This window comes from Chiloscyllium plagiosum, unplaced genomic scaffold (genome assembly GCF_037043375.1).
Source record: "Chiloscyllium plagiosum isolate Xiang-an unplaced genomic scaffold, Cpla_swu_hap1 HiC_scaffold_11, whole genome shotgun sequence".
Lineage (NCBI taxonomy): Eukaryota > Metazoa > Chordata > Chondrichthyes > Orectolobiformes > Hemiscylliidae > Chiloscyllium > Chiloscyllium plagiosum.
The window spans coordinates 84,651,051-84,672,628 of NW_028270149.1; the positions used below are offsets into that span (position 1 = coordinate 84,651,051).

The 21,578-nt window shown below is 43.3% G+C and overlaps 1 protein-coding gene across 2 annotated transcripts in view; it reads right to left on the reverse strand.

The window, feature by feature from the left end:
* Positions 1 to 407: 407 nt before the first annotated feature.
* Positions 408 to 21,578, reverse strand: part of LOC122557065 (FERM domain-containing protein 7-like) — a 69,459-nt gene continuing 48,288 nt past the window's right edge. For both annotated transcript variants that reach the window (XM_043704334.2, XM_043704335.2), the window contains exons 8-13: positions 13,250 to 13,397; positions 11,490 to 11,585; positions 11,230 to 11,396; positions 7,011 to 7,079; positions 5,530 to 5,593; positions 408 to 4,046 (exon numbers count right to left, since the gene is read on the reverse strand). In XM_043704334.2, coding sequence (XP_043560269.2) covers positions 3,069 to 4,046; positions 5,530 to 5,593; positions 7,011 to 7,079; positions 11,230 to 11,396; positions 11,490 to 11,585; positions 13,250 to 13,397 — 1,522 coding nt within the window. In that variant the 3' untranslated portion in view covers positions 408 to 3,068. The remainder of the gene's footprint in view (positions 4,047 to 5,529; positions 5,594 to 7,010; positions 7,080 to 11,229; positions 11,397 to 11,489; positions 11,586 to 13,249; positions 13,398 to 21,578) is intronic.

Consider the following 21,578-nt stretch of genomic DNA (forward strand, 5'->3'; position numbering starts at 1 on the left):
GATGAGGAACAATCCAACAATGTTACAATCACTTGAACAGATCTAGCTTTTTTTGTATTAAACTTAATTGAGTTTGCATTCTTGGGGCAATTGGAGCTTTCACTCTATGGAACATTGATGGAGTATCTTTAAGGGATGTGTAAAAATCGCAACTCCCAAAGACAGAGGAAGAAAAGCAGCAAAAGTTTCAAATAAGCCCAAAGAGATGCTGGATGCGGATGGCCAAACCAATGGTCGTGGCACAAAGTTTATACAATATCATTCACAAAAAGAAACCTCAAGCCAATTTAATGGTAATCTTGTCCCTCTGAAACTCTGTCCCACACTCATCAGTCAAGCACTCTGCATTATCTTAGAATGAATATGCCAATCTTATTATGACATCTTGTACAAGCAAGTTTATTAAATATTTTCTTCAACACATTAATGGATTCTATGAAGCACATTTCCTGAGAAGGGGAGAAAAACAGAATCTTCCATCCTATTTTATCTGACTGTATCCTTTCCAATGATGTTGTTTGGGACTGGCTGGATTGCTCTGCAGAGAACTGGAATAGTCTCAATGGGCCAAATGACTCCCCTGCCACAACAACTAATCAAGTTTTGGCAAAATACAGTACTACATACACCTAATACAGGGTTCCATCATTACAGTGCTCTCTGTACACTTACGTACGTGGGGTACAACTCAGCTGGTCAATTGCAGTTATATTACAGTGTTCGCACAGATACAGTCATTTAACAATGGTTGCAAATGCGAGTTTAGCTGAGGACTCTGCACGTTATAACTAGGACTGTGACACTGCCACCGGAGTTTATCCTGCAAAGCTTCAGGTTTTCAGTAGGGGGAGTACAACATTTGTGATGAGGCATTTTCTTTGGAATTTTTGTAGGCCCATATGCTCTGTCATGGCCACATCATCTGAGATGTGTTAAACTAATAGGCCCTTTACTTGGAAAAACTAACCTGAAATTTGGATATTCATATTGACAAAATGTATTCCATTAGGTGAGGTGAACTCATTTTGAGTTTTTTTTCCAGACAGGGACTAACGTCATGTTGTGACCCAGTGTGATTGGCACAGTGACTCAGAGGTTAGCACTGCTGCCTGAGTGCTAGAAAACTGAGTTCAACTCCACCCTCAGGCGACTGTGCCATTTCCACACAGATATTCTCACTGTGCCTATGTGGGTTGCTTCCCACAGTCCAAATATGTGTATGTTGGGTGGATTGGCCATGCTAAACCTCCCCATAATGTCCAGGAACGTGCAGGGTAGGTGGATTGGCCAATGGAAACACAGGGTCACAGGGACAGTCCGGGGTGGGTCTGGGTGGAATGCTCTTCAGAGGGGCAGTGTAGACTTTATGTGCCAAATGGTCTGCTTCCACATTGTAGGGATACTATGATTCTGACATGACTCTGGAAAATAAAATGTACGTGGTTTTTCCAGATGTTAGTGACAGTCCTTTCCATTTTAATTGTTCATTAGATTTGATGGCCCACGATGATTGACGTTCAAATAAAGATATTCAGGAGGCTAGTCAAGACAGGAATATTCATGGTCTTCATTGTATATCAATTATCTGGCATCACCCGATTAGGTGGGCCCTGATTACGCCATTATTGTTGTCACATGACTGAAATTAATTTGAGATGGCCATGGATAGTCCATTAAGTCAGTCTGGGATGTGAAGGCCAAAGGAAAGCTATCTCTAGCCCAATACAAGGGAGGAAACTGCCTCAAGGGTCAACATAAACAGAGAATTGGGGTTTGTTTGCTTTACCTTCCAGAACATGATTATAATTACAAGAGCCTTGACCTTGTCTGAAAAGCCAGAAGTTTATTGCTGTTTGGGGTGAACCCATGTGAACTACTTCACCAGAAACCTGTGGCCTTCGTTTCTCCCCGGGATACTGTGAGAGAATTTTTCAATGTTTCAACTATTTTCTTGAGAACTGATTGGAAATGACCTTTTATTTCTAATTCTTTGACTAATTTAAGTGGAAGTTGCACCTTTCAAAATCATCTTTTCTTATAAATTTCTGAGGACATCCAAAATATGGTCATTGAGGGTTTGTTATGATTACATTTCAGGTGTTTTCTGAAATAAACATTTATCCTTTCTTTTGATATAAATTTGCCAGAAAGACGGCTTTGTGTTTATTAGTTAAAATTATAACGCTCAAGGAATTAAAGCATTATTTCTGTAAAACTGCGTCCTAATTCGGAACAGAGAAAGATGAGAAAATGAATAGAATGATCCCATAGGGTGGTGCAGTGGCTCAATAGTCAGCACTGTTGCCTCACAGTGTCAGGGGCCTGAAGGTTTTGCACATTCTCTGTGTGTTTGCATGGGTTTCTAGGATGGACGGGTTAGGTCTGGGTGGGATGCTCTTCAGAAGGTCAGGGTGGATTCAATGGGTTGAATGGCCTGCTTCCACACTAAAAGGATTTCTATTATCACTCACTATCAATAAGGTTGTATTACACAAATGTCGTTACAGCCTGCACTGAGGTAGCCCTGGAGGTATACCTGACATCTACCATGCAATATATTTCCACAGCTTTTATCTGTGCCATAGCCTTTAATATTTCTCTAGAACATGTTTGTGGCAGCATTAGAGAGGGACTGAATATAACTAGCATAACTACCATGAATGATGCTAAACCTGTTACATTAGCAACAGACACCACTACCTTCAAGTCAATAGTAATGCTAGTTAATTAACTAAGTCTTCTCATAAAAGGAGCAATAACATTAGATTTTTAACAGAGGAGAACAATATTCTTGATGGACAAGTTACCATCAAACAGTAGATGAGTGAATTGTTTAAATGACCAATATTGTCCATAAACTACATGGAGTGTGCCCTTCACAGTAGACAACATAGTAATGAAAGAGAGATCAGGGAGAGTCCAACACACAATCTCACAATTCAGGTCATTGTCTTATGGAGATGCTGACAGAACTCCAACAACAGTCAACTTGTGGTCATGGTGATGGCAATGACAATAGTTGGATTGGTGACAGGACGAGGAAGCTGTGTAGCTGGGTCGACCCCAGGCTAAATGAAGTCAGTGTAGATCGTCAGGTGTCTGAGCTTGTCAGCACAATTTGGATCGAGTGAAGCCGCTTCATCTAACTGGAGGCAGGCTGAGGAAAACCGACCTCCTTTCAGTGCTGAGGATCGCAGAGCTTTGCCGAAAAGACGAGGATGGAAGTAGGGGCTGATTATTTCCGAGTCTGAGTCGCTGGACTCCGTGCCACTGCTGATGTATCGTTCTGTTGTCTGCAGGACCTCTCGGCGTTGTAGCATCCCGTGCACTGGATGCACAGGACTCAGTTTACTGAGAGCCTGTCTCCGACCCAAGGGCAACAAGTGAGACAGGGGCCTTAACTCTGGCACATGGACTAGGCCGAGGGTCTTCACATCCGATTGGCTGCGTGACCTTTTGGAAGGCAGTAGACTGTCATCCTGTTGGTTGTCCTCCTCCTTCACTGCATTCAGAGTGTTGCCATAGCTACCCCTCATCACAGCCCGCTGGTAGAACCCATAATTGGCTAAGAAGCTGGAAGCGGGTAAGCTGACTGGGCGAGCTACACCCGAAAGTCTAACAATTTCTTCATCCGTTGACATGTGCTGCGTCGGTTGGAGAGATCCATCCATTAAAGTGTCTGAATTCGGGAAATTATCGCTGATGCATTGGCTCCCTATTGTGAACTTGGGTGCGTTCCCACGTGTTAACTCTGCTGCATCAGTGTCCTTCCTGGTACGGTTAGTCAGAAACTGTAACCTGCTTTTTTGCAGTTGCACCAGATCCTTCTTGGTCCCAGTGTCACTGATGGAAGGAATGGAGACATTGCGGCTGGAGAGAGGTTCTGATGCTGGGTCCGCCTCGGGCTTGGACCTCTCCAGTTCAGTGCTAAACACAATCTCCACTGCCGACTCCTTCCTCCATCTCTGTGCTACCTTTGGCTCCATCTTATCCTGGATGTTTCCTGGTTGCCCAATGCCCTGAAGGTCATGTGGCAATCCCTTGACCTGAATAAGACACAATATAATTCTTCAGAGGTTATCAATGAAGCAGAGTGATTTGAGGCGGAGGGAAGGGATTGATCTTGACTTTGTGTGTTAGTGTAAATGGGTCACCATAAGTAACCATAACCATAAGTTGGCAGCCTGTTCAATAGGAACTAACAGGGAGTAATGGAAAGTGGGCTGCTGACTCACTGTCACCCATTTTGCAAAATCATACAGTATTGTGCTCAATAAACACAAACATTAAGCGAAATAAACACTATTTTATGATTAAGAGATGGGCATGGTGATTATACCCATCTGCAGAATTGTCCACATTTGCATTCAGAAACTTCTGCAAACCAAACCTGAACAATTACGTTCTAAAAAGGGGCCAGTTTTAAGTAGGAGTGAATCACACACAATGATATGGCCAATGTTATACCCACATCCATCCACACTTGCAGATGAGAAAATTGCTACTCACAAAGCTGCCCATGTCTCCCATTCTCAAATATAATCATCCTCCCAATTGCACTTCCTCAGTGATATACTCATGATCTTTAGATAGAGCAGAATTGAAAAGAATCTAATCCGTCTGGTCTTTTGGGATAAAAGAAAATCCTCAATGACCTGGTCTGAAGGCATTGGAATTTACAATGAAAATGGAAAAGCTTCTTTGACGGCAGCATGTTACTGTTGTACTGGATGGACAAAGGCTCAAAGAGGTGTCTCTGGGTCCTGTTATCTTGTCTACACTGATCTTTGCTCAGTTTGTAAACCTGAATTCCTGAACATATAGTCATGGTCGTACAGCACAGAAACAGACACTTCAGTCCAACCAGAACATGCTGAACATAATCCCAAACTAAACTAGTTCCACCTGCCTGCTCCTGGCCCATATCCATCTAAACCTTTCTAATTCATGTACTTATCTAAGTGTCCTTTAAATGTTGTAACTGTACACATAGCTAGCACTTCCTCTGGGAGTTTATTCCACACGCAAACCACCCTCTATGTAAAACATTTGCCCCTCATGTCTTTAAAATTTCTCTCCATTCACCTTATAACTATGTCCTCTAGTCTTGAAATCCCCCATCCTTGGGAAGAGACACCCACCATTAACCCTAACACTGGTAGAATGAAAGCAATGCATGTTTCTTTGGGTTTAATTTCAAGTTTGTATCCAAGAACAAAAGCTTTGGCCCAATTTGGCTCTTACACTGAAGTTACAGTATGACAGAAACTCAATGCATCAGAATCTGATCTGGCTATTTGATCTTTGATCTTTGAAGAAGGGCTTATGCCTGAAACGTCAATTCTCCTGCTCCTTGGATGCTGCCTGACCTGCTGTGCTTTTCCAGCAACACATTTTTCAACTCTGATCTCCAGCATCTGCAGTCCTCACTTTCTCCTGTTTGATCTTTTAGTCATGATTTTTGAAGCAATTTATTAATACAAGAGTGAATTGAGAACACAGTCATTTTAGAATCATTACATCACTGACCTGTAACCCCAGCTCAAGGCCTGTTCCTGATGAATCTTCCTCAGATTGTACATTACCAGGCCTCCTGAAAAGCACCGATGAAAAGACAAACAGCATCATAAAGGCACAGCATTCAAATAAACATCATGCCCTCCCCTTTTTCAAAATATTTCCATAGGATCTTTAATGTTCATTTGAGAGGGGAGATAGATCCTCTGTCTATCTTCCCATCTGAAGGATGTACCATTAACAGAGCAGCAGTCCCTCAGCGCTGCACTGGAGGGCCAGACGGGAATACTGTCTCACATTTTGGAAGTTTTGAATGGAAAGCTATCTGTCTCAGAGGTTAAAAATCACACCACACCAGGTTATAGTCCAACAGGTTTATTTGGAAGCACTAGCTTTCGGAGCACTGCTCCTTCACCAGGTGATTTTTAATTTTGGCCATATCTCCAAGCCATATCTCAGAGGTGAGAAGTCAACGTAAGTGGCTAAGGTGACGTTTACTTGAGGGATGAACGTCGGACAATGGTGTTTGCAACAAGATCCCTGATCCATCCCTGACCTTGAAGGGTTTGTCTTTGTTCCACCTGAGACTCAGTAAGTATGAATCCTTCAAATGTTACACAGCCAGTTCAAATATCTCCCAATTCCACAATCTTCTGACTCAGGACAAACTGACACTACACACATCGAAGTTCATAGAAATGTGGAAGCAGGCCATTCAGCCCATTCTAATCCTCCAAACAGCATCCCGCCCAAATCCATCTCCTATCTGCAACCTTGAATTTTCTATGGTCAATCCACCTTACCTGCACAGCTTTGGACTATGGGAGGAAACCGGAGCATCCGGTCGAAACCCACGCAGACAAGGGGAGAATGCGCAAACTCCACACAGAGAGTCGCACAAGGCTGGAATCGAACCCAGATCCCTGGGTCTGTGAGGGTGAAGTGCTCATCACTGAGCCACCCTATTACAATTGACAGACCATTATAATTTAAAGAGGAGCAAACACCAACCAGAGAGTAAGGAAGGTAGAACTCACCATCACCTGGTGTATTTGAACCAGAACAAATGGCTTTAAGGTAAGCAGATGAATGAGAAAGAAAGAGCAGGATATGGTGATAAGTTGTGATAAATAAAGTTGATACAGGGAGGGTCATGTGGAGCCTCACTGTGCTGGATGGATTGACCTGGTTCAGTGATCAGCACAATATTAAAATCAAAAATCACACAACACCAGGTTTTAATCCAACAGGTTTATTTGGAAGTACAAGCTTTCGGAGCACTGCTCATTCATCAGGTAGCTACCTGACTAAGGAGCATCGCTCCGAAAGCTTGTGCTTCCAAATAAACCTGTTGGACTATAATCTGGTGTCGTGTGATTTTTAACTTTGTCCACCCCAGTCTAACACTGGTATCTCCACTTCCACATCATAATGTTATGTAGGAAATAAGCGATGATCCTGAATTTTGAGACAGACAGTGTCTTGAACATTACCTTTCAAATGGCACTTTCTTAAAATCTCCTTTGCTAAGATACTCAGCCAGTTGCTTTTGCGTTCTTCCACTGAAACAAGAGAGAAAAGTTAAAGAAAGAATTTCTCTTTATATATCGCCTTTCATGACCTAGGTATGCTTTGTTTGAATATCTTTGTGCACATCAAACTCTCAAAGAAATGTGAATAATAAAGAGACCTTCTGTTTTCATGATTCTGCCTCAGAGGAAAATAATAGGCAGGATGGCAGGGAGAGCTCATAGAATCACAGAATCCCTACAGGGCGGATAGAGGTCCTTTGGCCCATCGAACCTAAACTGCGGTCCCAGTACTATCCATGCGGTACCCCATTGGTCACTGCCTGCCTTTCCAAAATGGAGCTGTTTATCACTACTCTTTGTTTCCTATCAGCCAACCAACTTTCAATCCAAGTTAGTACTTTGCCCCCAATACCATGCACCCTAATTTTACTCACTAACCTCCTATGTGGGACTTTATCAAAAACTTTCTGAAAGTCCAGGTACACTACATCTACTGGATCTCCCTCGTCCATCTTCAGAGTTACATACTAAAAAAATTCCAGAAGATTAGTCAAGCATGATTTCCTCTTCATAAATCCATGCTGACTCTGACCTATCCTGTTACTGCTATCCAGATGTGTCGTAATTTCATCCTTTATAATTGACTCCAGCATCTTTCCCACCACTGAGGTCAGACTAACTGGTCTATAATTTCCTGCTTTCTCTCTCTCACCTTTCTTAAAAAGTGGGACAACATTAGCCACCCTCCAATCCGCAGGAACTGATCCTGAATCTATCAAACTCTGGAAAATAATCGCCAACGCATCCACAATTTCTCGAGCCACCTCCTTCAGTACCGTGGGATGTAGACCATCAGGCCCCGGAGACTTATCAACCTTCAAACCTAACAGTCTCTCCAACAACAATTCCTGGCAAATATAAATTCCCTTCAGTTCAGGTCCTTCAGCCACTATTACCTCAGGAAGATTGCTTGTGTCTTCCCCAGTGAACACAGATCTGAAGTACCAATTCAATTCTTCTGCCATTTCTTTGTTCCCTGTTATATTCTTTGTTCCCTGTTTCTGTCTTCAAGGGCCCAATTTTAGTCTTAACCATTTTTTTGCTTTTCACGTACCTAAAAAAACTTTTACTATCCTCCTTTATATTATTGGCCAGTTTACCTTCGTACCTCATTTTTTCTCTGCGTATTTCCTTCTTAGTAATCCTCTGTTGTTCTTTAAAAGCTTCCCAGTCCTCCGTTTTCCCACTTATCTTTGCTATGTTATACTTTTTCTCTTTTAACTTTATATGTTTCTTAACTTCCCTCGTCAGCCAGTTATTGTGGCTGATGAGTTCACTTGAAAGTTCACTTTAAGTTCACTTGAAAGGGCAGACAATGCTTTGGTTTAATATGTCTCCTGAAAGACATTTCAGTGATGTACTGAGAGAGTGTTAACCTGGATCATATACAATCATAAAAATTTACAATACAGAAGGAGGTTATTTGACCCATCTTGTCAGCATTGGCTCTTGAAAGAGCTACCCAGCTAGTCCCACTCTCCAGCTCTCTAACTTCACCATTTTCAAATACATATTTAAAAATTCTCTTTTAAAACCTCCCATGGAATCTGCCTCCACCATTCTGTCAACCAGTGCATTCCAAATCCTGACAACTCTCTAACAAAAAAAGTTTCCCCTCATCTCACTCCTAGTTCTCTTGCTGACAATCTTGAAACTGTGAACCCTAGTTACTAATATACCAACTTGTGGAACCAGAATATCCTTCTTTACCCTGTCAAAATTCTTCACAATTTTGAACACCTCATAATGTCACCTCTTAATCTTTTCTACTCCAAGGACAAATAGCCCAATTTCTCTAATCTTTCCTTGCATCTAAAATCCTTAATTCCTGGGATCATTCTAGTAAATCACCTTTGCACTCTCTTCAGGGCTTTAACATTCTTTCCTTAACATCCAGAACTGAACACAATACTCCAACTGTGGTCTGACCAATGATTTGTCGAGGTTTTAAACTATATGCCTCTACTTATAAACCCAAAGATCCTATAAATCTTCTGAACAACTCTTTCAACTTACCTGGCCACCTTCAGAGATTCATGCATGTGAACCCCACTGGTCCTGTACTCCCCTCAAAGTTGTACAATTGAGCCTGTATAGTTTTTCTGTGTTTGTTCTACCAAAATGCATTACCTCACATTTCTCTGCATTGAAATTCATCTACTAGATGTTTGCCCATTTTGCCAATTTGTCAATGTCCCTCTGAAGTCACTCAGCATCATCCTCACAATTTACTATTCTCTCTCACTTAGTATCATCTGCAAAGTTCAAGATTTTGCTCTCAACACCCATCTTCAAATCACTTATATAAATCAGAAAAAAACGAAGGTGCCACACCCAAGTCTTGGAGAACACCAATTTCAACTCGAACCCAATCTGAGAAATGCCCATTAATACCTACCATCTGTTTGCTGTCTTTTAGCCAACTTCCAATCCATGCTGCTAAGCACCCATCAATCCCAATCATTTTTAACTTTCTAACCAACCTGCCATGTCACTCCCTTTCAAATGCTTTCTGAATATCCAAATATTCAACATCCACAGCACCACCCTCAGCCACTGCCTGTGTCACCTCGTCAAAGAAAATATGAATTTGGCTGCGGTTGTTATCCCCTAAGAGGCCATTCTCCTCAACAGTATCCAAAATGGTATATCTGTTTTCCAGGGGGATAGCCACAGGAGATTACTGCACTGCCTGCTTTGATCTCCTGCTCTATCTGGTGGTCACCCCATTCTCTTCCTGCCTGTGGAGTTTGAGTCTGTCGTGTGACCACCTCTCTATATCTACTATCCATGATACTCTCCACCTTGCACATGCTCCACAGTATCCCCAGACAGTGTCCCCAGTGTCCAGAAACTCAGGCTTCCAGGGGGCTGCAGCTGGAGACACATCTTGCACACTTTTCAATGAGATCTCCCCTCATCCTTCTAAATTCCACTGAGTACAGACCCAGAGACCTCAACTGCTCCTCATGTGACAAACCCTTCATCCCTGGGATCATTCTTGTAAACATCCTCTGGACCTCCCTCCAATGCCAGCACATCCTTCCTTAGTTATGGGGCCCAAAACTGCTCACAATATTCCAAGTGTGGTCTGACCAAAGCCAGCTTCAGCAGTGCACCTCTGCTCTAGTATTCTAGCCCTCATGAAATGTATGCTAACATTGCATTTGACTTCCTAAATGCTGACCGAATCTGAATGCTAACCTCTAAGAGAAACCTGAACTAGTACTTCTAAATCCCTCTGTGCTTCATTTCCCTGTTTAGAAATAGTCCACAACTCTATTCTTCTTACCAAACCATAACCTCACACTTTCTCTCATTGTATTCCATCTGCCACTTATTTGCAGAATGGGGAGTGGCTTGGAGGGGAACTTGTACTGTTTCAATGTATCTGCTGCCCATCTTGTTCCAGATGAAAGTGGTCATGGGTTTGGAAGGTGCTGTCTGCTCCCTGAATTTCTGCAGTGCATCTTGTAGATGGTACACACCACTGCTACTGAGCACTCAACAGAGCTGGAAGCTGGACCCAAAGTGTGTGATACATGTTAAAAGACTGTGAATAAACCTGATACATCAAACCAGTATAATCTTTGCACAGGTCTGAAATGTAAACTTTATTACATATCTGACTTTCAGGAGTGGGACTTGAACTGTAGCTGGGGCAGCATGGTGGCTCAGTGGTTAGCACTGCTGCCTCACAGCACAGGGATCCAGGTTTGATTCCAGCCTCGGGTGACTGACTGTGTGGAGTTTGCATATTCTCTCTGTGTCTGCGTGGGTTTCCTCCGAGTGCACCGGTTTCCTCCCACAGTCCAAAGATGTGCGGGTCGGGTGAATTGGCCATTCTAAATTGCCCACTGTGTTAGGTGCATTAATCAGAGGGAAATGGGTCTGGGTGGGTTACTCTTTGGAGGGTCGGTGTGGACTTGTTGGGCCAAAGGGCCTGTTTCCACATCGTAGGGAATCTAATCTAACCCAATCTGAGGCAAAAGCATATGTCTGATATTACAAAATGAGACTTGTTCTTGAACAATTGATTTTAACTTCAGTAAATAATGAGGTACTTCAGTGCAACAAGGAACATTATACCTGGGGAGAATTCTCCACAGTACCCCTGTACCTGTATCGAAAGTTGGATCCTTTGCTGTAAAGAATGGGCTTGGGTTTTGATCTGGGTTCTTCAGGAAGCCTAAAGAAAGCATGATATTCAACACAGGTCTTCCAGAAGTGCTTGCACGCATTACGACTTGCCATCAGGAATTCCAAGGAGTCCTTGCATGAGGCGGTCTGTCATTGTTGGACAGAGAAAATGTTATTAGACAAAGAATCACTTGATGCATGCTAATGTCAAGCGATGATGGAAGTAAAAGCAAACCTTACAAAAATGTTGGAATGGAGCTTGATAAAGAAATGTTTCTTCTTAAAACTCAGTTTGCGTATTTTGGCCCAGTTGAATGTATTGATCTTTGTCTTGCCCTGGAATGAGAGTTGGAACTTTAAATCTAACCTATCACACCAACAACTTGTATTTGTAAAAGACCTTTGTTGTAGTCAAACTCCCTGGGTACTTCAGTGCAGCTTAGCGAGGTAATTAGACACAGGTGACTGAACATTTTGGCAAAGAGGTAGATTTTGAGCAGACATACAGTCATAATACTTACAGAGTTGGACAGTCCAGAAACAAACCCTTCAGTCCACCTTGTCCATGCCAACCAGAAATCCTAATTTAATCTAGTCCCATTTGCCAACATTTGGCCCATAACCCTCTAAGGGTAAAAACAATGACTGCAGATGCTGGAAATCAGAGTCTAGATTGGAGTGGTGCTGGAAAAACACAGCAGTTCAGGCAGCATCCGAGGAGCAGTAAAATCGACTTTTCGGGCAAAAGCCCTTCATCAGGAAAGGGCTTTTGCCCGAAACGCCGATTTTACTGCTCCTTGGATGCTGCCTGAACTGCTGTGTTTAACCAGCACCACTCTAATCTAGACACCATATCCCTCTAAACCTTTCCATTCATAATCCCATCCAGATGCCTTTTAAATGTTGTAATTTTACCCACTCCCACCACCTCCTCTCGCAACTCATTCCATGCACGCACCATCCTCTGCCTGAAAAAGTTGTCCCTCTTTCCCTTCTTACCTGAAACCTATGGCCTCTAGTTTTGAACTCCCCTGCCCTGAGGAAAACCCCTTGACTATTCACCCTATCCATGCCTCTCATAATCTTATAAACCTCTAGAAAGTCAACCCTCAGCGCCTACAGCACCAGGGAAAATAGCCCCAGCCTATTCAGCCTCTCGCCATAGCTCCATCCCTCCAATCCCAGCAACATGCTTGTAAGTATTTTCTGAAACATTTAAAGTTGAACAACATTCTTCCTATAGCCGGAGACCTGAATTGTGTGCATTATTCCAAAAATGGCTGAACCAATTTCCTGTACAACTGTCACATGACATCCCAACTCCAATACTCAATGCACTTAAATTGAGAAGAGAGAGTTGTGTGGGACAAAAGCTGTGTGAACTTACAAATTGGGAAGTAGACCACTCAGCCCTTTGACTGCTCTGCCATTCAATGTCGTCATGGCAATTTGATTACTCCTCTGCCCCTCATAACCTTTCATCTTTTGCTTGTCAATGATTTAGAGAGGGAACTTTGGCATTTACAGATGAAGGCAGAGCCATTGTCATGTGAAGAAATAAGGGATGAATAACAGACTAGAATTAAAAGGCTATTTTCAATGGGTTGTAAGCTTGGGATGTGAGAAGCTAACACTGAGCATTGCAGGTTCACAGCAGCTGAATGTATCAGCATGGGTTCCAGTGATGTTTTGGCCATCTCAACTCAAAATTTATGATTGGTCCTTGTTGGATAACAGGAAAACATGACATTTTCTTTCCATGGGACTCTAGGATCTGTGCCAGTGTTTTAGAATCCAACCATGTCTGATTCATCTGGTTTCCATGAAAATTGACCTTGGCTACAAATAGCCTGAACAGAAAGCTACTCTACATAATGAAACACAGGAACATCTAACGTAACAATAATGACATTCTGGTCAGAGACTCAAGGCAATTCATGTCACATGTGAGGTACTTTTCTCTTCAAAATAATTTACACCATTCACTGGGTTTAACCTACCTGAAAGACCAATATGCCCATATGTAAAACAGCCAGATTGATCTGTGTTCCTTCACCATCATTGGCTGGATGGAGCCTGACACCATACATCTCCAGTTTCCGTGCCGTGTCAAGAAGGCGAAGGTCAGAGGTTGCTGAGGTCAACCCTCTGTGCAAAAATCAAATGTTTATTCATCAACAATGAGCAAAGTGCCTCGCTATGACCTACAGAAATCCTGAAATTTTGGGATTGCCTGTTGCAAATAGAATATTACACGCAAAATAGATTGATTAGATTACCTACACTATGGAACAGGCCCTTCAGTCAAACAAGTCCACACTGACCCACTGAAGAATAACCCACCCAGACCCATTCCCCTACCCTATATTTACCCCTGACTAATGCACCTAACTCCTCGGCAATTTAGCATGGCCAATTCACCTGACCTGCACATCTTTGGACTGTGGGAGGAAACCGGAGCACCCGGAGGAAGCCCACGCAGACACGGGGAGAATGTGCAAACTCCGCACAGACAGTCGCCTGAGGCAGGAATTGAACCCGGGACCCTGACGCTGTGAGGCAGCAGTGCTAACCACTGAGCGACCGTGCTTTCCCCCATGGGTTTGAAAGTTATGACCATTCCACATCCAAGCTCGATCGAAATGTTTTGTGTGTGTATTGACCTAGTAAACAGGACAATACAATTTTGGTGAGGCAGAGAGGATTTCTGTCAGTTCATGCTCAGATGTGGCTGTAAATTATAAGGCCAGTCTTTATAGGCTATCCCTAGTCACCTTCGAAAGTTGAAGCCAGGACTTCCTGTGAAGTGAATATGGAGGTGCTTCCAATTTTTAATTCATTATGAGATGCCTCACTGACGGGGCCAAAATATTGGCTTATTCTGAATTACCCTTGAAAACATGGTGATGAACTACCTTCTAGAACCATCTGGTGCATGTATACACCAGAGCTGTTAGGGACAGAGTTACAGAATTTTGACCCAGTGACAGTGAAGGAACGACGACATGGTTCTCAGTCAGGATGCTGTGGGACATGGAGGGGACACTCATGTGCCATTGAATGTCAAGGGAGATAGATAAATTCTCTCCTTCGGAGTTCTTCATTGCCGGACACTTGTGTGGCATGGATGTTATTTGCCACATATCAGCTCAAGTTTGAATATTTTTCAGGTCTTGCTGCAAATGAACTTGGACTGCTGCTACAGCTGAGGAACTGCAAATGGTTCTGAACATTGTGCAATCATCAAGAATCACATCCACTTCTGATCTAATGGTGTAGGACTTTCATGAAGCAGGTGAAGATGGTTGAGGCTAAGGCACTATCCTGAGGGGGTCCTGCAGACCTGCACTGGACTGAGATGACTAACCTCCACCATCCAGAAGCATTGTATGTGCCTGAAATGGTTGACACACTTTGCACTTTGAATTCTGCCTTCACTGGAAGTCATCATCATCATGACTGAGGAGGGGATTGTGTGCAAGGCATGGTTCCTGAATAGAAACAAGGTATTCCCTTTCAGCTTTTAGAGGGAGCAGATATATTTGTACCAGCTCCCTGAATTCCTGATAATCATGCTTGACCAAATTGAAGTGTAATTATTTTGATCCCAAGAGCATTTTTGATCCCTAATACCAATCTGTTCACATTCTACAATGGTGTAACCTCCATCAATAATCACCAGACAGGGCCAAGATAAACAAAGACAAAGGAAAATTGGAGGCAGCGAACTATCAGAAACAGCCCTTACCGGGTACTACATACAGGTCCCATGTACAAATACCACAAGGTTCCAGCAGTGTTCATCAAAAAAAAACACCACAGTGGTTCAAAACTGAGCATGACCATGTGAAAAAAATTAAGAAAACCCAGGAGAAAAGAAGAAAAAAAGCCAAGCAAGTTATTTAGCGCTTTTACAGCATTACCACTTCAAGAAAACACAGGCAAGCAGTTACAATTGATTACGAAAAGGGAAAGAGAGCAGTTGATTCTCGAAGCAACAAAAAATCAAGCTTAGCACTCCAAATGCAAAACTTCATTTTGAAGTTGGTAAGAAGCACTGAGCAAGAGTGTGGGCTCGGAATGGAGAGTAAATCCAGCAACACTTAGAAAATGTAGAGATCCGAGTGAAGGAGGCTCTTTAGGGAGTATGTGAGTGCTTTAGGTAATAAGTTAGCGATCCTCACAGGAAAGGGGAATACATTTGTGAAAAACAGCACAAATACAAACAAAAAAGTGTCTTTTCATGTGAAATTAACAGGTAGAAGCATGGAAAAGCTACAAGTTACACTACAATACCACATACATAAGAGGGTTGAAAGTGTGTAGGTTGTTCACCATTAAACAGCGTCACTTTTGAACCTGTATGTGTATCACAATTTCAACTTCCTTAAGATAGTTGAAGGAGTTTGACCACCTCCAGAGAACAACTGGTCCAGAAATAAATGCTTTTTCAAGCAGCTAATCAAAGGGAAAGAAAATTGGATTTGCTAGATTCTTGACACAACCCAAAAATGGAAAGAATCTGTTGATATTTACTAATTGAGAAATGCTTCATATGTCCAAGAAGTCACCAGTATGCCAAAAAACACAACTAAACAAACAGCTTCAACAAGAACAAGAGTGACCAAAGCTGTGGAACTATTTACCATCATTATGTAATTACTCTATGACTCTATTTTTAGTTTGGGATCATATTCAGCATGAACTGGTTGGAATGAAGGGTGTGTTTCCATGCTATATGACTCTGTTTAGGGATATCCAGACCAAACTCCAATGAGTTAGTTGACAACACTTGCTTTGAACACTGCCAGAATTTCACAATCATGGACGATTTACTAATGGATGACAAAAGATTAGTCATTTCACTTTCCCTTCAGGAAGGTCGAATTAAAATTATTGTCAATAATAAATCAGAGATACTTAGGCATTGCCAGGTGTGCAAACAGGGCTCAGTCAATGATAAGATGGCCAAAGATCTGAAAAGAGACTGAAGGTTTCAAAACTCATTATGGAATTCATGAGCACAAAGCCAATCTGGAAAACATTCCTGTACATAGGAGTCAGATCAGCTTGTCTGATCTGCAACAAGTCAGAAGATAGAACGCAGCAAGGTTTGGAAAAGAAGCCAACGTTGAGAACAAGAATGAGCAGTACCATCCAAATGAGCTCATTTAGAAATCTTCAACAATATGTTGTTTAGGCAGCAGAACACTCTGATGGACAACTCGATACACTAAGACACTTCAATTCCGATCTCAAAGGTAGTGTTGAGTGAGCGACTGAGACTGTGAGGAAATCAATTTCATCCTAACTATGAAAGACAACTGAAGATGTCCAGAATCATCAACAACTCAAGGGAGATGAGCTGTAGGGAACTGGAGCTGGAGTTGGATGAACTTAGGATCATTCGGGAGGCAGAGGGGGTCATAGATCGGAGCTTTAGGGAAGTAGTAACTCCAAAGATTGCAGACAGATGGGTGACAGTGAGGGGGACTGGGAGGAAGCAGCCAGTGCAGGGACCCCCTGTGGCCATTCCCCTCAAGAACAAGTATACCGTTTTGGATACTTGTGGGGGGGACGACTTACCAGGGGTAAGCAATGGGGTTCAGGCCTCTTGCACGGAGCCTGTCCCCGTTGCTCAGAAGGGAAGGGTGGAGAAGAGCAGAGCAATAGTAATTGGGGACTCGATAGTTCGGGGCACAGATAGGCGGTTTTGCAGGGGCAAGAGAGATTCACGTTTGGTATGTTGCTTCCCAGGTGCAAGGGTACGTGACGTCTCTGATCGCGTTTTCCGGGTCCTTAAGGGGGACGGGGAGCAGCCCGAAGTCGTGGTCCACATTGGCACCAACGACATAGGTAGGAAGAGGGCTGAGGATGTTAGGCAGGCTTTCAGGGAGCTAGGTTGGAAGCTCAGAGTTAGAATGAACAGAGTTGTTCTCTCTGGTTTGTTACCGGTGCAATGTGATAGAGAGTAGAGGAATAGGGAGAGAGAACAGTTAAATGCGTGGCTACAGGGATGGTGCAGGAGGGAGGGATTCCAGTATCTGGATAACTGGGGTTCTTTCTGGGGAAGGTGGGACCTCTATAAACAGGATGGTCTACACCTGAACCTGAGGGGCACTAGTATCCTTGGGGGGAGGTTTGCTAGTGCTCTTGTGGGGGGGGTTTAAACTAACTCTGCAGGGACATGGGAACCTAGACTGTAGCTTTAGGGTGCAGGACCTGGAGTGTAGGGAGGTTAGGAACCTGGCATCAATCTCAAAGGAGGGTGCCTGTAAACAGGAAAGTGGCTTGAAGTGTGTATACTTCAATGCAAGAAGTATACGAAATAAGGTAGGTGAACTTGCAGCGTGGGTTGGTACCTGGGATTTCGGAGGTTGTGGCTATTACGGAGACATGGGTAGAACAGGGACAGGATTGGCTGTTGCAGGTTCCAGGGTTTAAATGTTTTAGTAGGGTCAGAGGTGGGGGTAAAAGAGGGGGAGGTGTGGCATTGCTCGTCAGAGATAGTATTACAGCGGTGGAAAGGACGATGGATGAAGACTCGCCATCTGAGGTAGTTTGGGCTGAGGTTAGGAATAGGAAAGGTGAGGTCACCCTGTTAGGAGTTTTCTATAGGCCTCCGAATAGTCCAAGAGACGTAGAAGAAAGGATTGCGAGAATGATTCAGGAGAAGAGTGAAAGTAATAGGGTGGTTGTTATGGGGGACTTTAACTTTCCTGATATTGACTGGGAAAGCTATAGCTCGAGTTCGTTAGATGGGTCGGTTAGATTTGTCCAATGTGTGCAGGAGGGTTTCCTGACACAATATGTAGACAGGCCAACAAGAGGTGAGGCCATACTGGATTTGGTTCTGGGTAACGAACCAGGCCAGGTGTTAGAATTGGAAGTAGGTGAGCACTTTGGGGACAGTGACCACAATTCGGTGACTTTTACTCTAGTGATGGAGAGGGATAAGTGTGCACTGCATGGCAAGAGTTATAGCTGGGGGCTGGGAAATTATGATGCGGTGAGGCACGACTTAGGATGCGTGGCTTGGAAAAGTAGGCTTCAAGGCAAGGGCGCAATTGATGTGTGAAGCTTGTTCAAGGAGCAACTATTGAGTGTCCATGATAAGTATGTACCTGTCAGGCAGGGAGGAAAGGGTCGTGTGAGGGAGTCATGGTTTAATAAGGAATTGGAATCCCTTGTTAAAGGGAAGAGGGCGGCCTATGTAAAGATGAGGCGTGAAGGTTCAATTGGGGCGATTGAGAGTTATAAGGTAGCCAGGAAGGATCTGAAGAGAGAGCTAAGAGCAGCAAGGAGGGGACATGAAAAGTCCTTAGTTGGTAGGATTAGGGAAAACCCTAAGGCTTTCTATAGGTATGTCAGGGATAAAAGAATGACTAGGGTAGGAATAACTCCAGTCAAGGATAGTAGTGGGAAGTTGCGTGTGGGGGCTGAAGAGATTGGGGAGACACTGAATTAATACTTTTCATCAGTATTCACTCAGGAACAGTGACATTGTTGCCGATGTGAATACTGAGTCACAATTAATTAGAATGTAGGGAAGAGGTGTTGGAAATTCTGGAAAGGGTGAAAATAGATAAGTCCCCTGGGCCTGATGGCATTTATCCTAGGATTCTCTGGGAAGCAAGGGAGGAGATTGCAGAGCCATTGGCCTTGATTTTTATGTCCTCGTTGTCTACAGGAATAGTGCCAGAAGACTGGAGGATAGCAAATGTGGTTCCCTTGTTCAAGAAGGGGAGTAGGGATAACCCTAGGAACTATAGGCCGGTGAGTCTCACTTCTGTTGTGGGCAAAGTCTTAGAGAGAATTGTAAGGGATAGGATTTATGAACATCTGGATAGGAATAATGTGATCAAGGATAGTCAGCATGGTTTTGTGAAGGGCAGGTCGTGCCTCACAAACCTTATTGAATTCTTTGAGAAGGTGACTAAGGAGGTGGACAAGGGTAAAGCGGTAGATGTGGTGTATATGGATTTTAGTAAGGCGTTTGATAAGGTTCCCCATGGTAGGCTACTTCAAAAAATACGGAGGTATGGCATTGAGGGTGAGTTGGAGGTTTGGATTAGGAATTGGCTGGCCGGAAGAAGATAGAGGGTAGTGGTTGATGGTAAAGGTTCATCTTGGAGTGCAGTTACTAGCGGTGTTCTGCAAGGATCTGTTTTGGGACCATTGCTGTTTGTCATTTTTATAAATGACCTGGAGGAGGGGCTAGAAGGTTGGGTGAGCAAGTTTGCGGATGATACAAAAGTCGGTGGAGTTGTTGACAGTGAGGAAGGATGTGTCCGGTTACAGCGGGATATAGATAAGCTGCAGAGCTGGGCAGAAAGGTGGCAAATGGAGTTCAATGTAGCTAAGTGTGAGGTGATTCACTTTGCTATGAGTAACAAAAAGATGGGGTACTGGGCTAATGGTCGGATACTTGGTAGTGTGGATGAGCAGAGGGATCTTGGTGTCCATGTACAGAGATCTCTGAAAGTTGCCACCCAGGTAAATAGTGCGGTGAAGAAGGCATATGGCGTACTGGCTTTTATTGGTAGAGGAATTGAGTTCCGGAGCCCTGAGGTCACGTTGCAGTTGTATAAGACTCTGGTGCGGCCGCATCTGGAGTATTGTGTGCAGTTTTGGTCGCCATACTATAGGAAGGATGTGGAGGCACTGGAACGGGTGCAGAGGAGGTTTACCAGGATGTTGCCTGGTATGGTAGGAAGATCGTATGAGGAAAGGCTGAGGCACTTGGGGCTGTTTTCATTGAAGAAAAGAAGGTTTAGGGGTGACTTGATAGAGGTGTACAAGATGATTAGGGGTTTAGATAGTGTTGACCATGAGAACCTTTTTCCACGTATGGAGTCAGCTATTACGAAGGGGCATAGCTTTAAATTAAGGGGTGGTAGGTATAGGACAGATGTTAGGAGTAGATTCTTTACTCAGCGAGTCGTGAGTTCATGGAATGCCCTGCCAGTAGCAGTGGTGGACTCTCCCTCTTTATGGGTATTTAAACGGGCATTGGATAGGCATATGGAGGATAGTGGGCTAGTGTAGGTTAGGTGGGCTTGGATCGGCGCAACATCGAGGGCCAAAGGGCCTGTACTGCGCTGTATTTTTCTATGTTCTATGTTCTATGTTCTATGTATCTGACTCCATAGGACCCAGACTAATGCTAACTATTGCCAAAAGTCCCAGAGCAGTGGCCGATGTGAGGAAGCTGTCCTGGAGTAGTGACTGGCATGGGGAAACAGTCCTGCAACAGCAGCTGGAGCGAAGAGCCAGTCCTGGGTGGAGGCTGACGTGGGGGAAGCTGTCCTGGAACACACCTTGGAGCAGCTGAGAGCTGGTACAGAGTGAACTGAAGGCATGCAGTTGTGCAATGACAGTTGTTGGCCTGGGGTATGGTGCTGGTGGTGATACCATGTGTGAAAGCCCCTGCGCCGAGTTGCTGCAATGTAATGTTTATTTGAAATTTTTTTACCTGATTGAAATGTCAATCCTTTGACTACGTTTTATTTTCAACTTATTCTTTAAACACTGTAAAGTAAGCAACTACTTTTCCTTTTATTCCTCTTTTGTATCTAAGATATGTACTTAGGTGAGAGGCGCCATTGCAAAACTTCTCACTGCACTCCTTACTTCTGTACTTGAGAACATATGAAAATAAAGGATATTCTATTCTATTCTACACAAAAAGAAATAGTCAAAAAGAACAAATTGTCTGGTCTAAACATTTGGGTTATTACAAGAAAAAGACTTCCTCCAATTAGAAAAGCATTTCAGAATTCTAGGAGATTACAAGAAAGAATTTGTTTAAACATATCAATTGTCTTTGATGATGCATGTTCAAAAGATTAAGGGTCCCCCCCAGATGAAATTATGAGGCAACTACATGATTGACCAAGGAAGAGTTCCTTTGCAAAGGAAATTCATGAGATAAATGGTCTTCTAGTTAAGGTAATGGACCAACAACAAGGTCTACAATGACTCATGTCCTGCACAAAGGATCTCCAAGAGGTAAATGATCTTCTGATGGAGAAGTGACCAACAGTCATCAAATATTATAGAACCTTACAGTACAGAAACAACTTTTGACCCTTTGACGCTGCACTACCAAAACTACACTCAATCTCCACAAATAATATGACAGTGAAACACCAGCAATTCTTCCAAGTCAGAATAAAGTGCATTCTGAGAAAAATGTAAAACATTCAGACTGCCTTCATTTGTGACGGCGTTGAGGGAGTGATGGGGGAGTTGGGATTGTGCTGAATGTAATGTGGTTATATACATGATTGTAAAATGGGTTACCTGTGGGGGGAGTCGGCAAAGAAG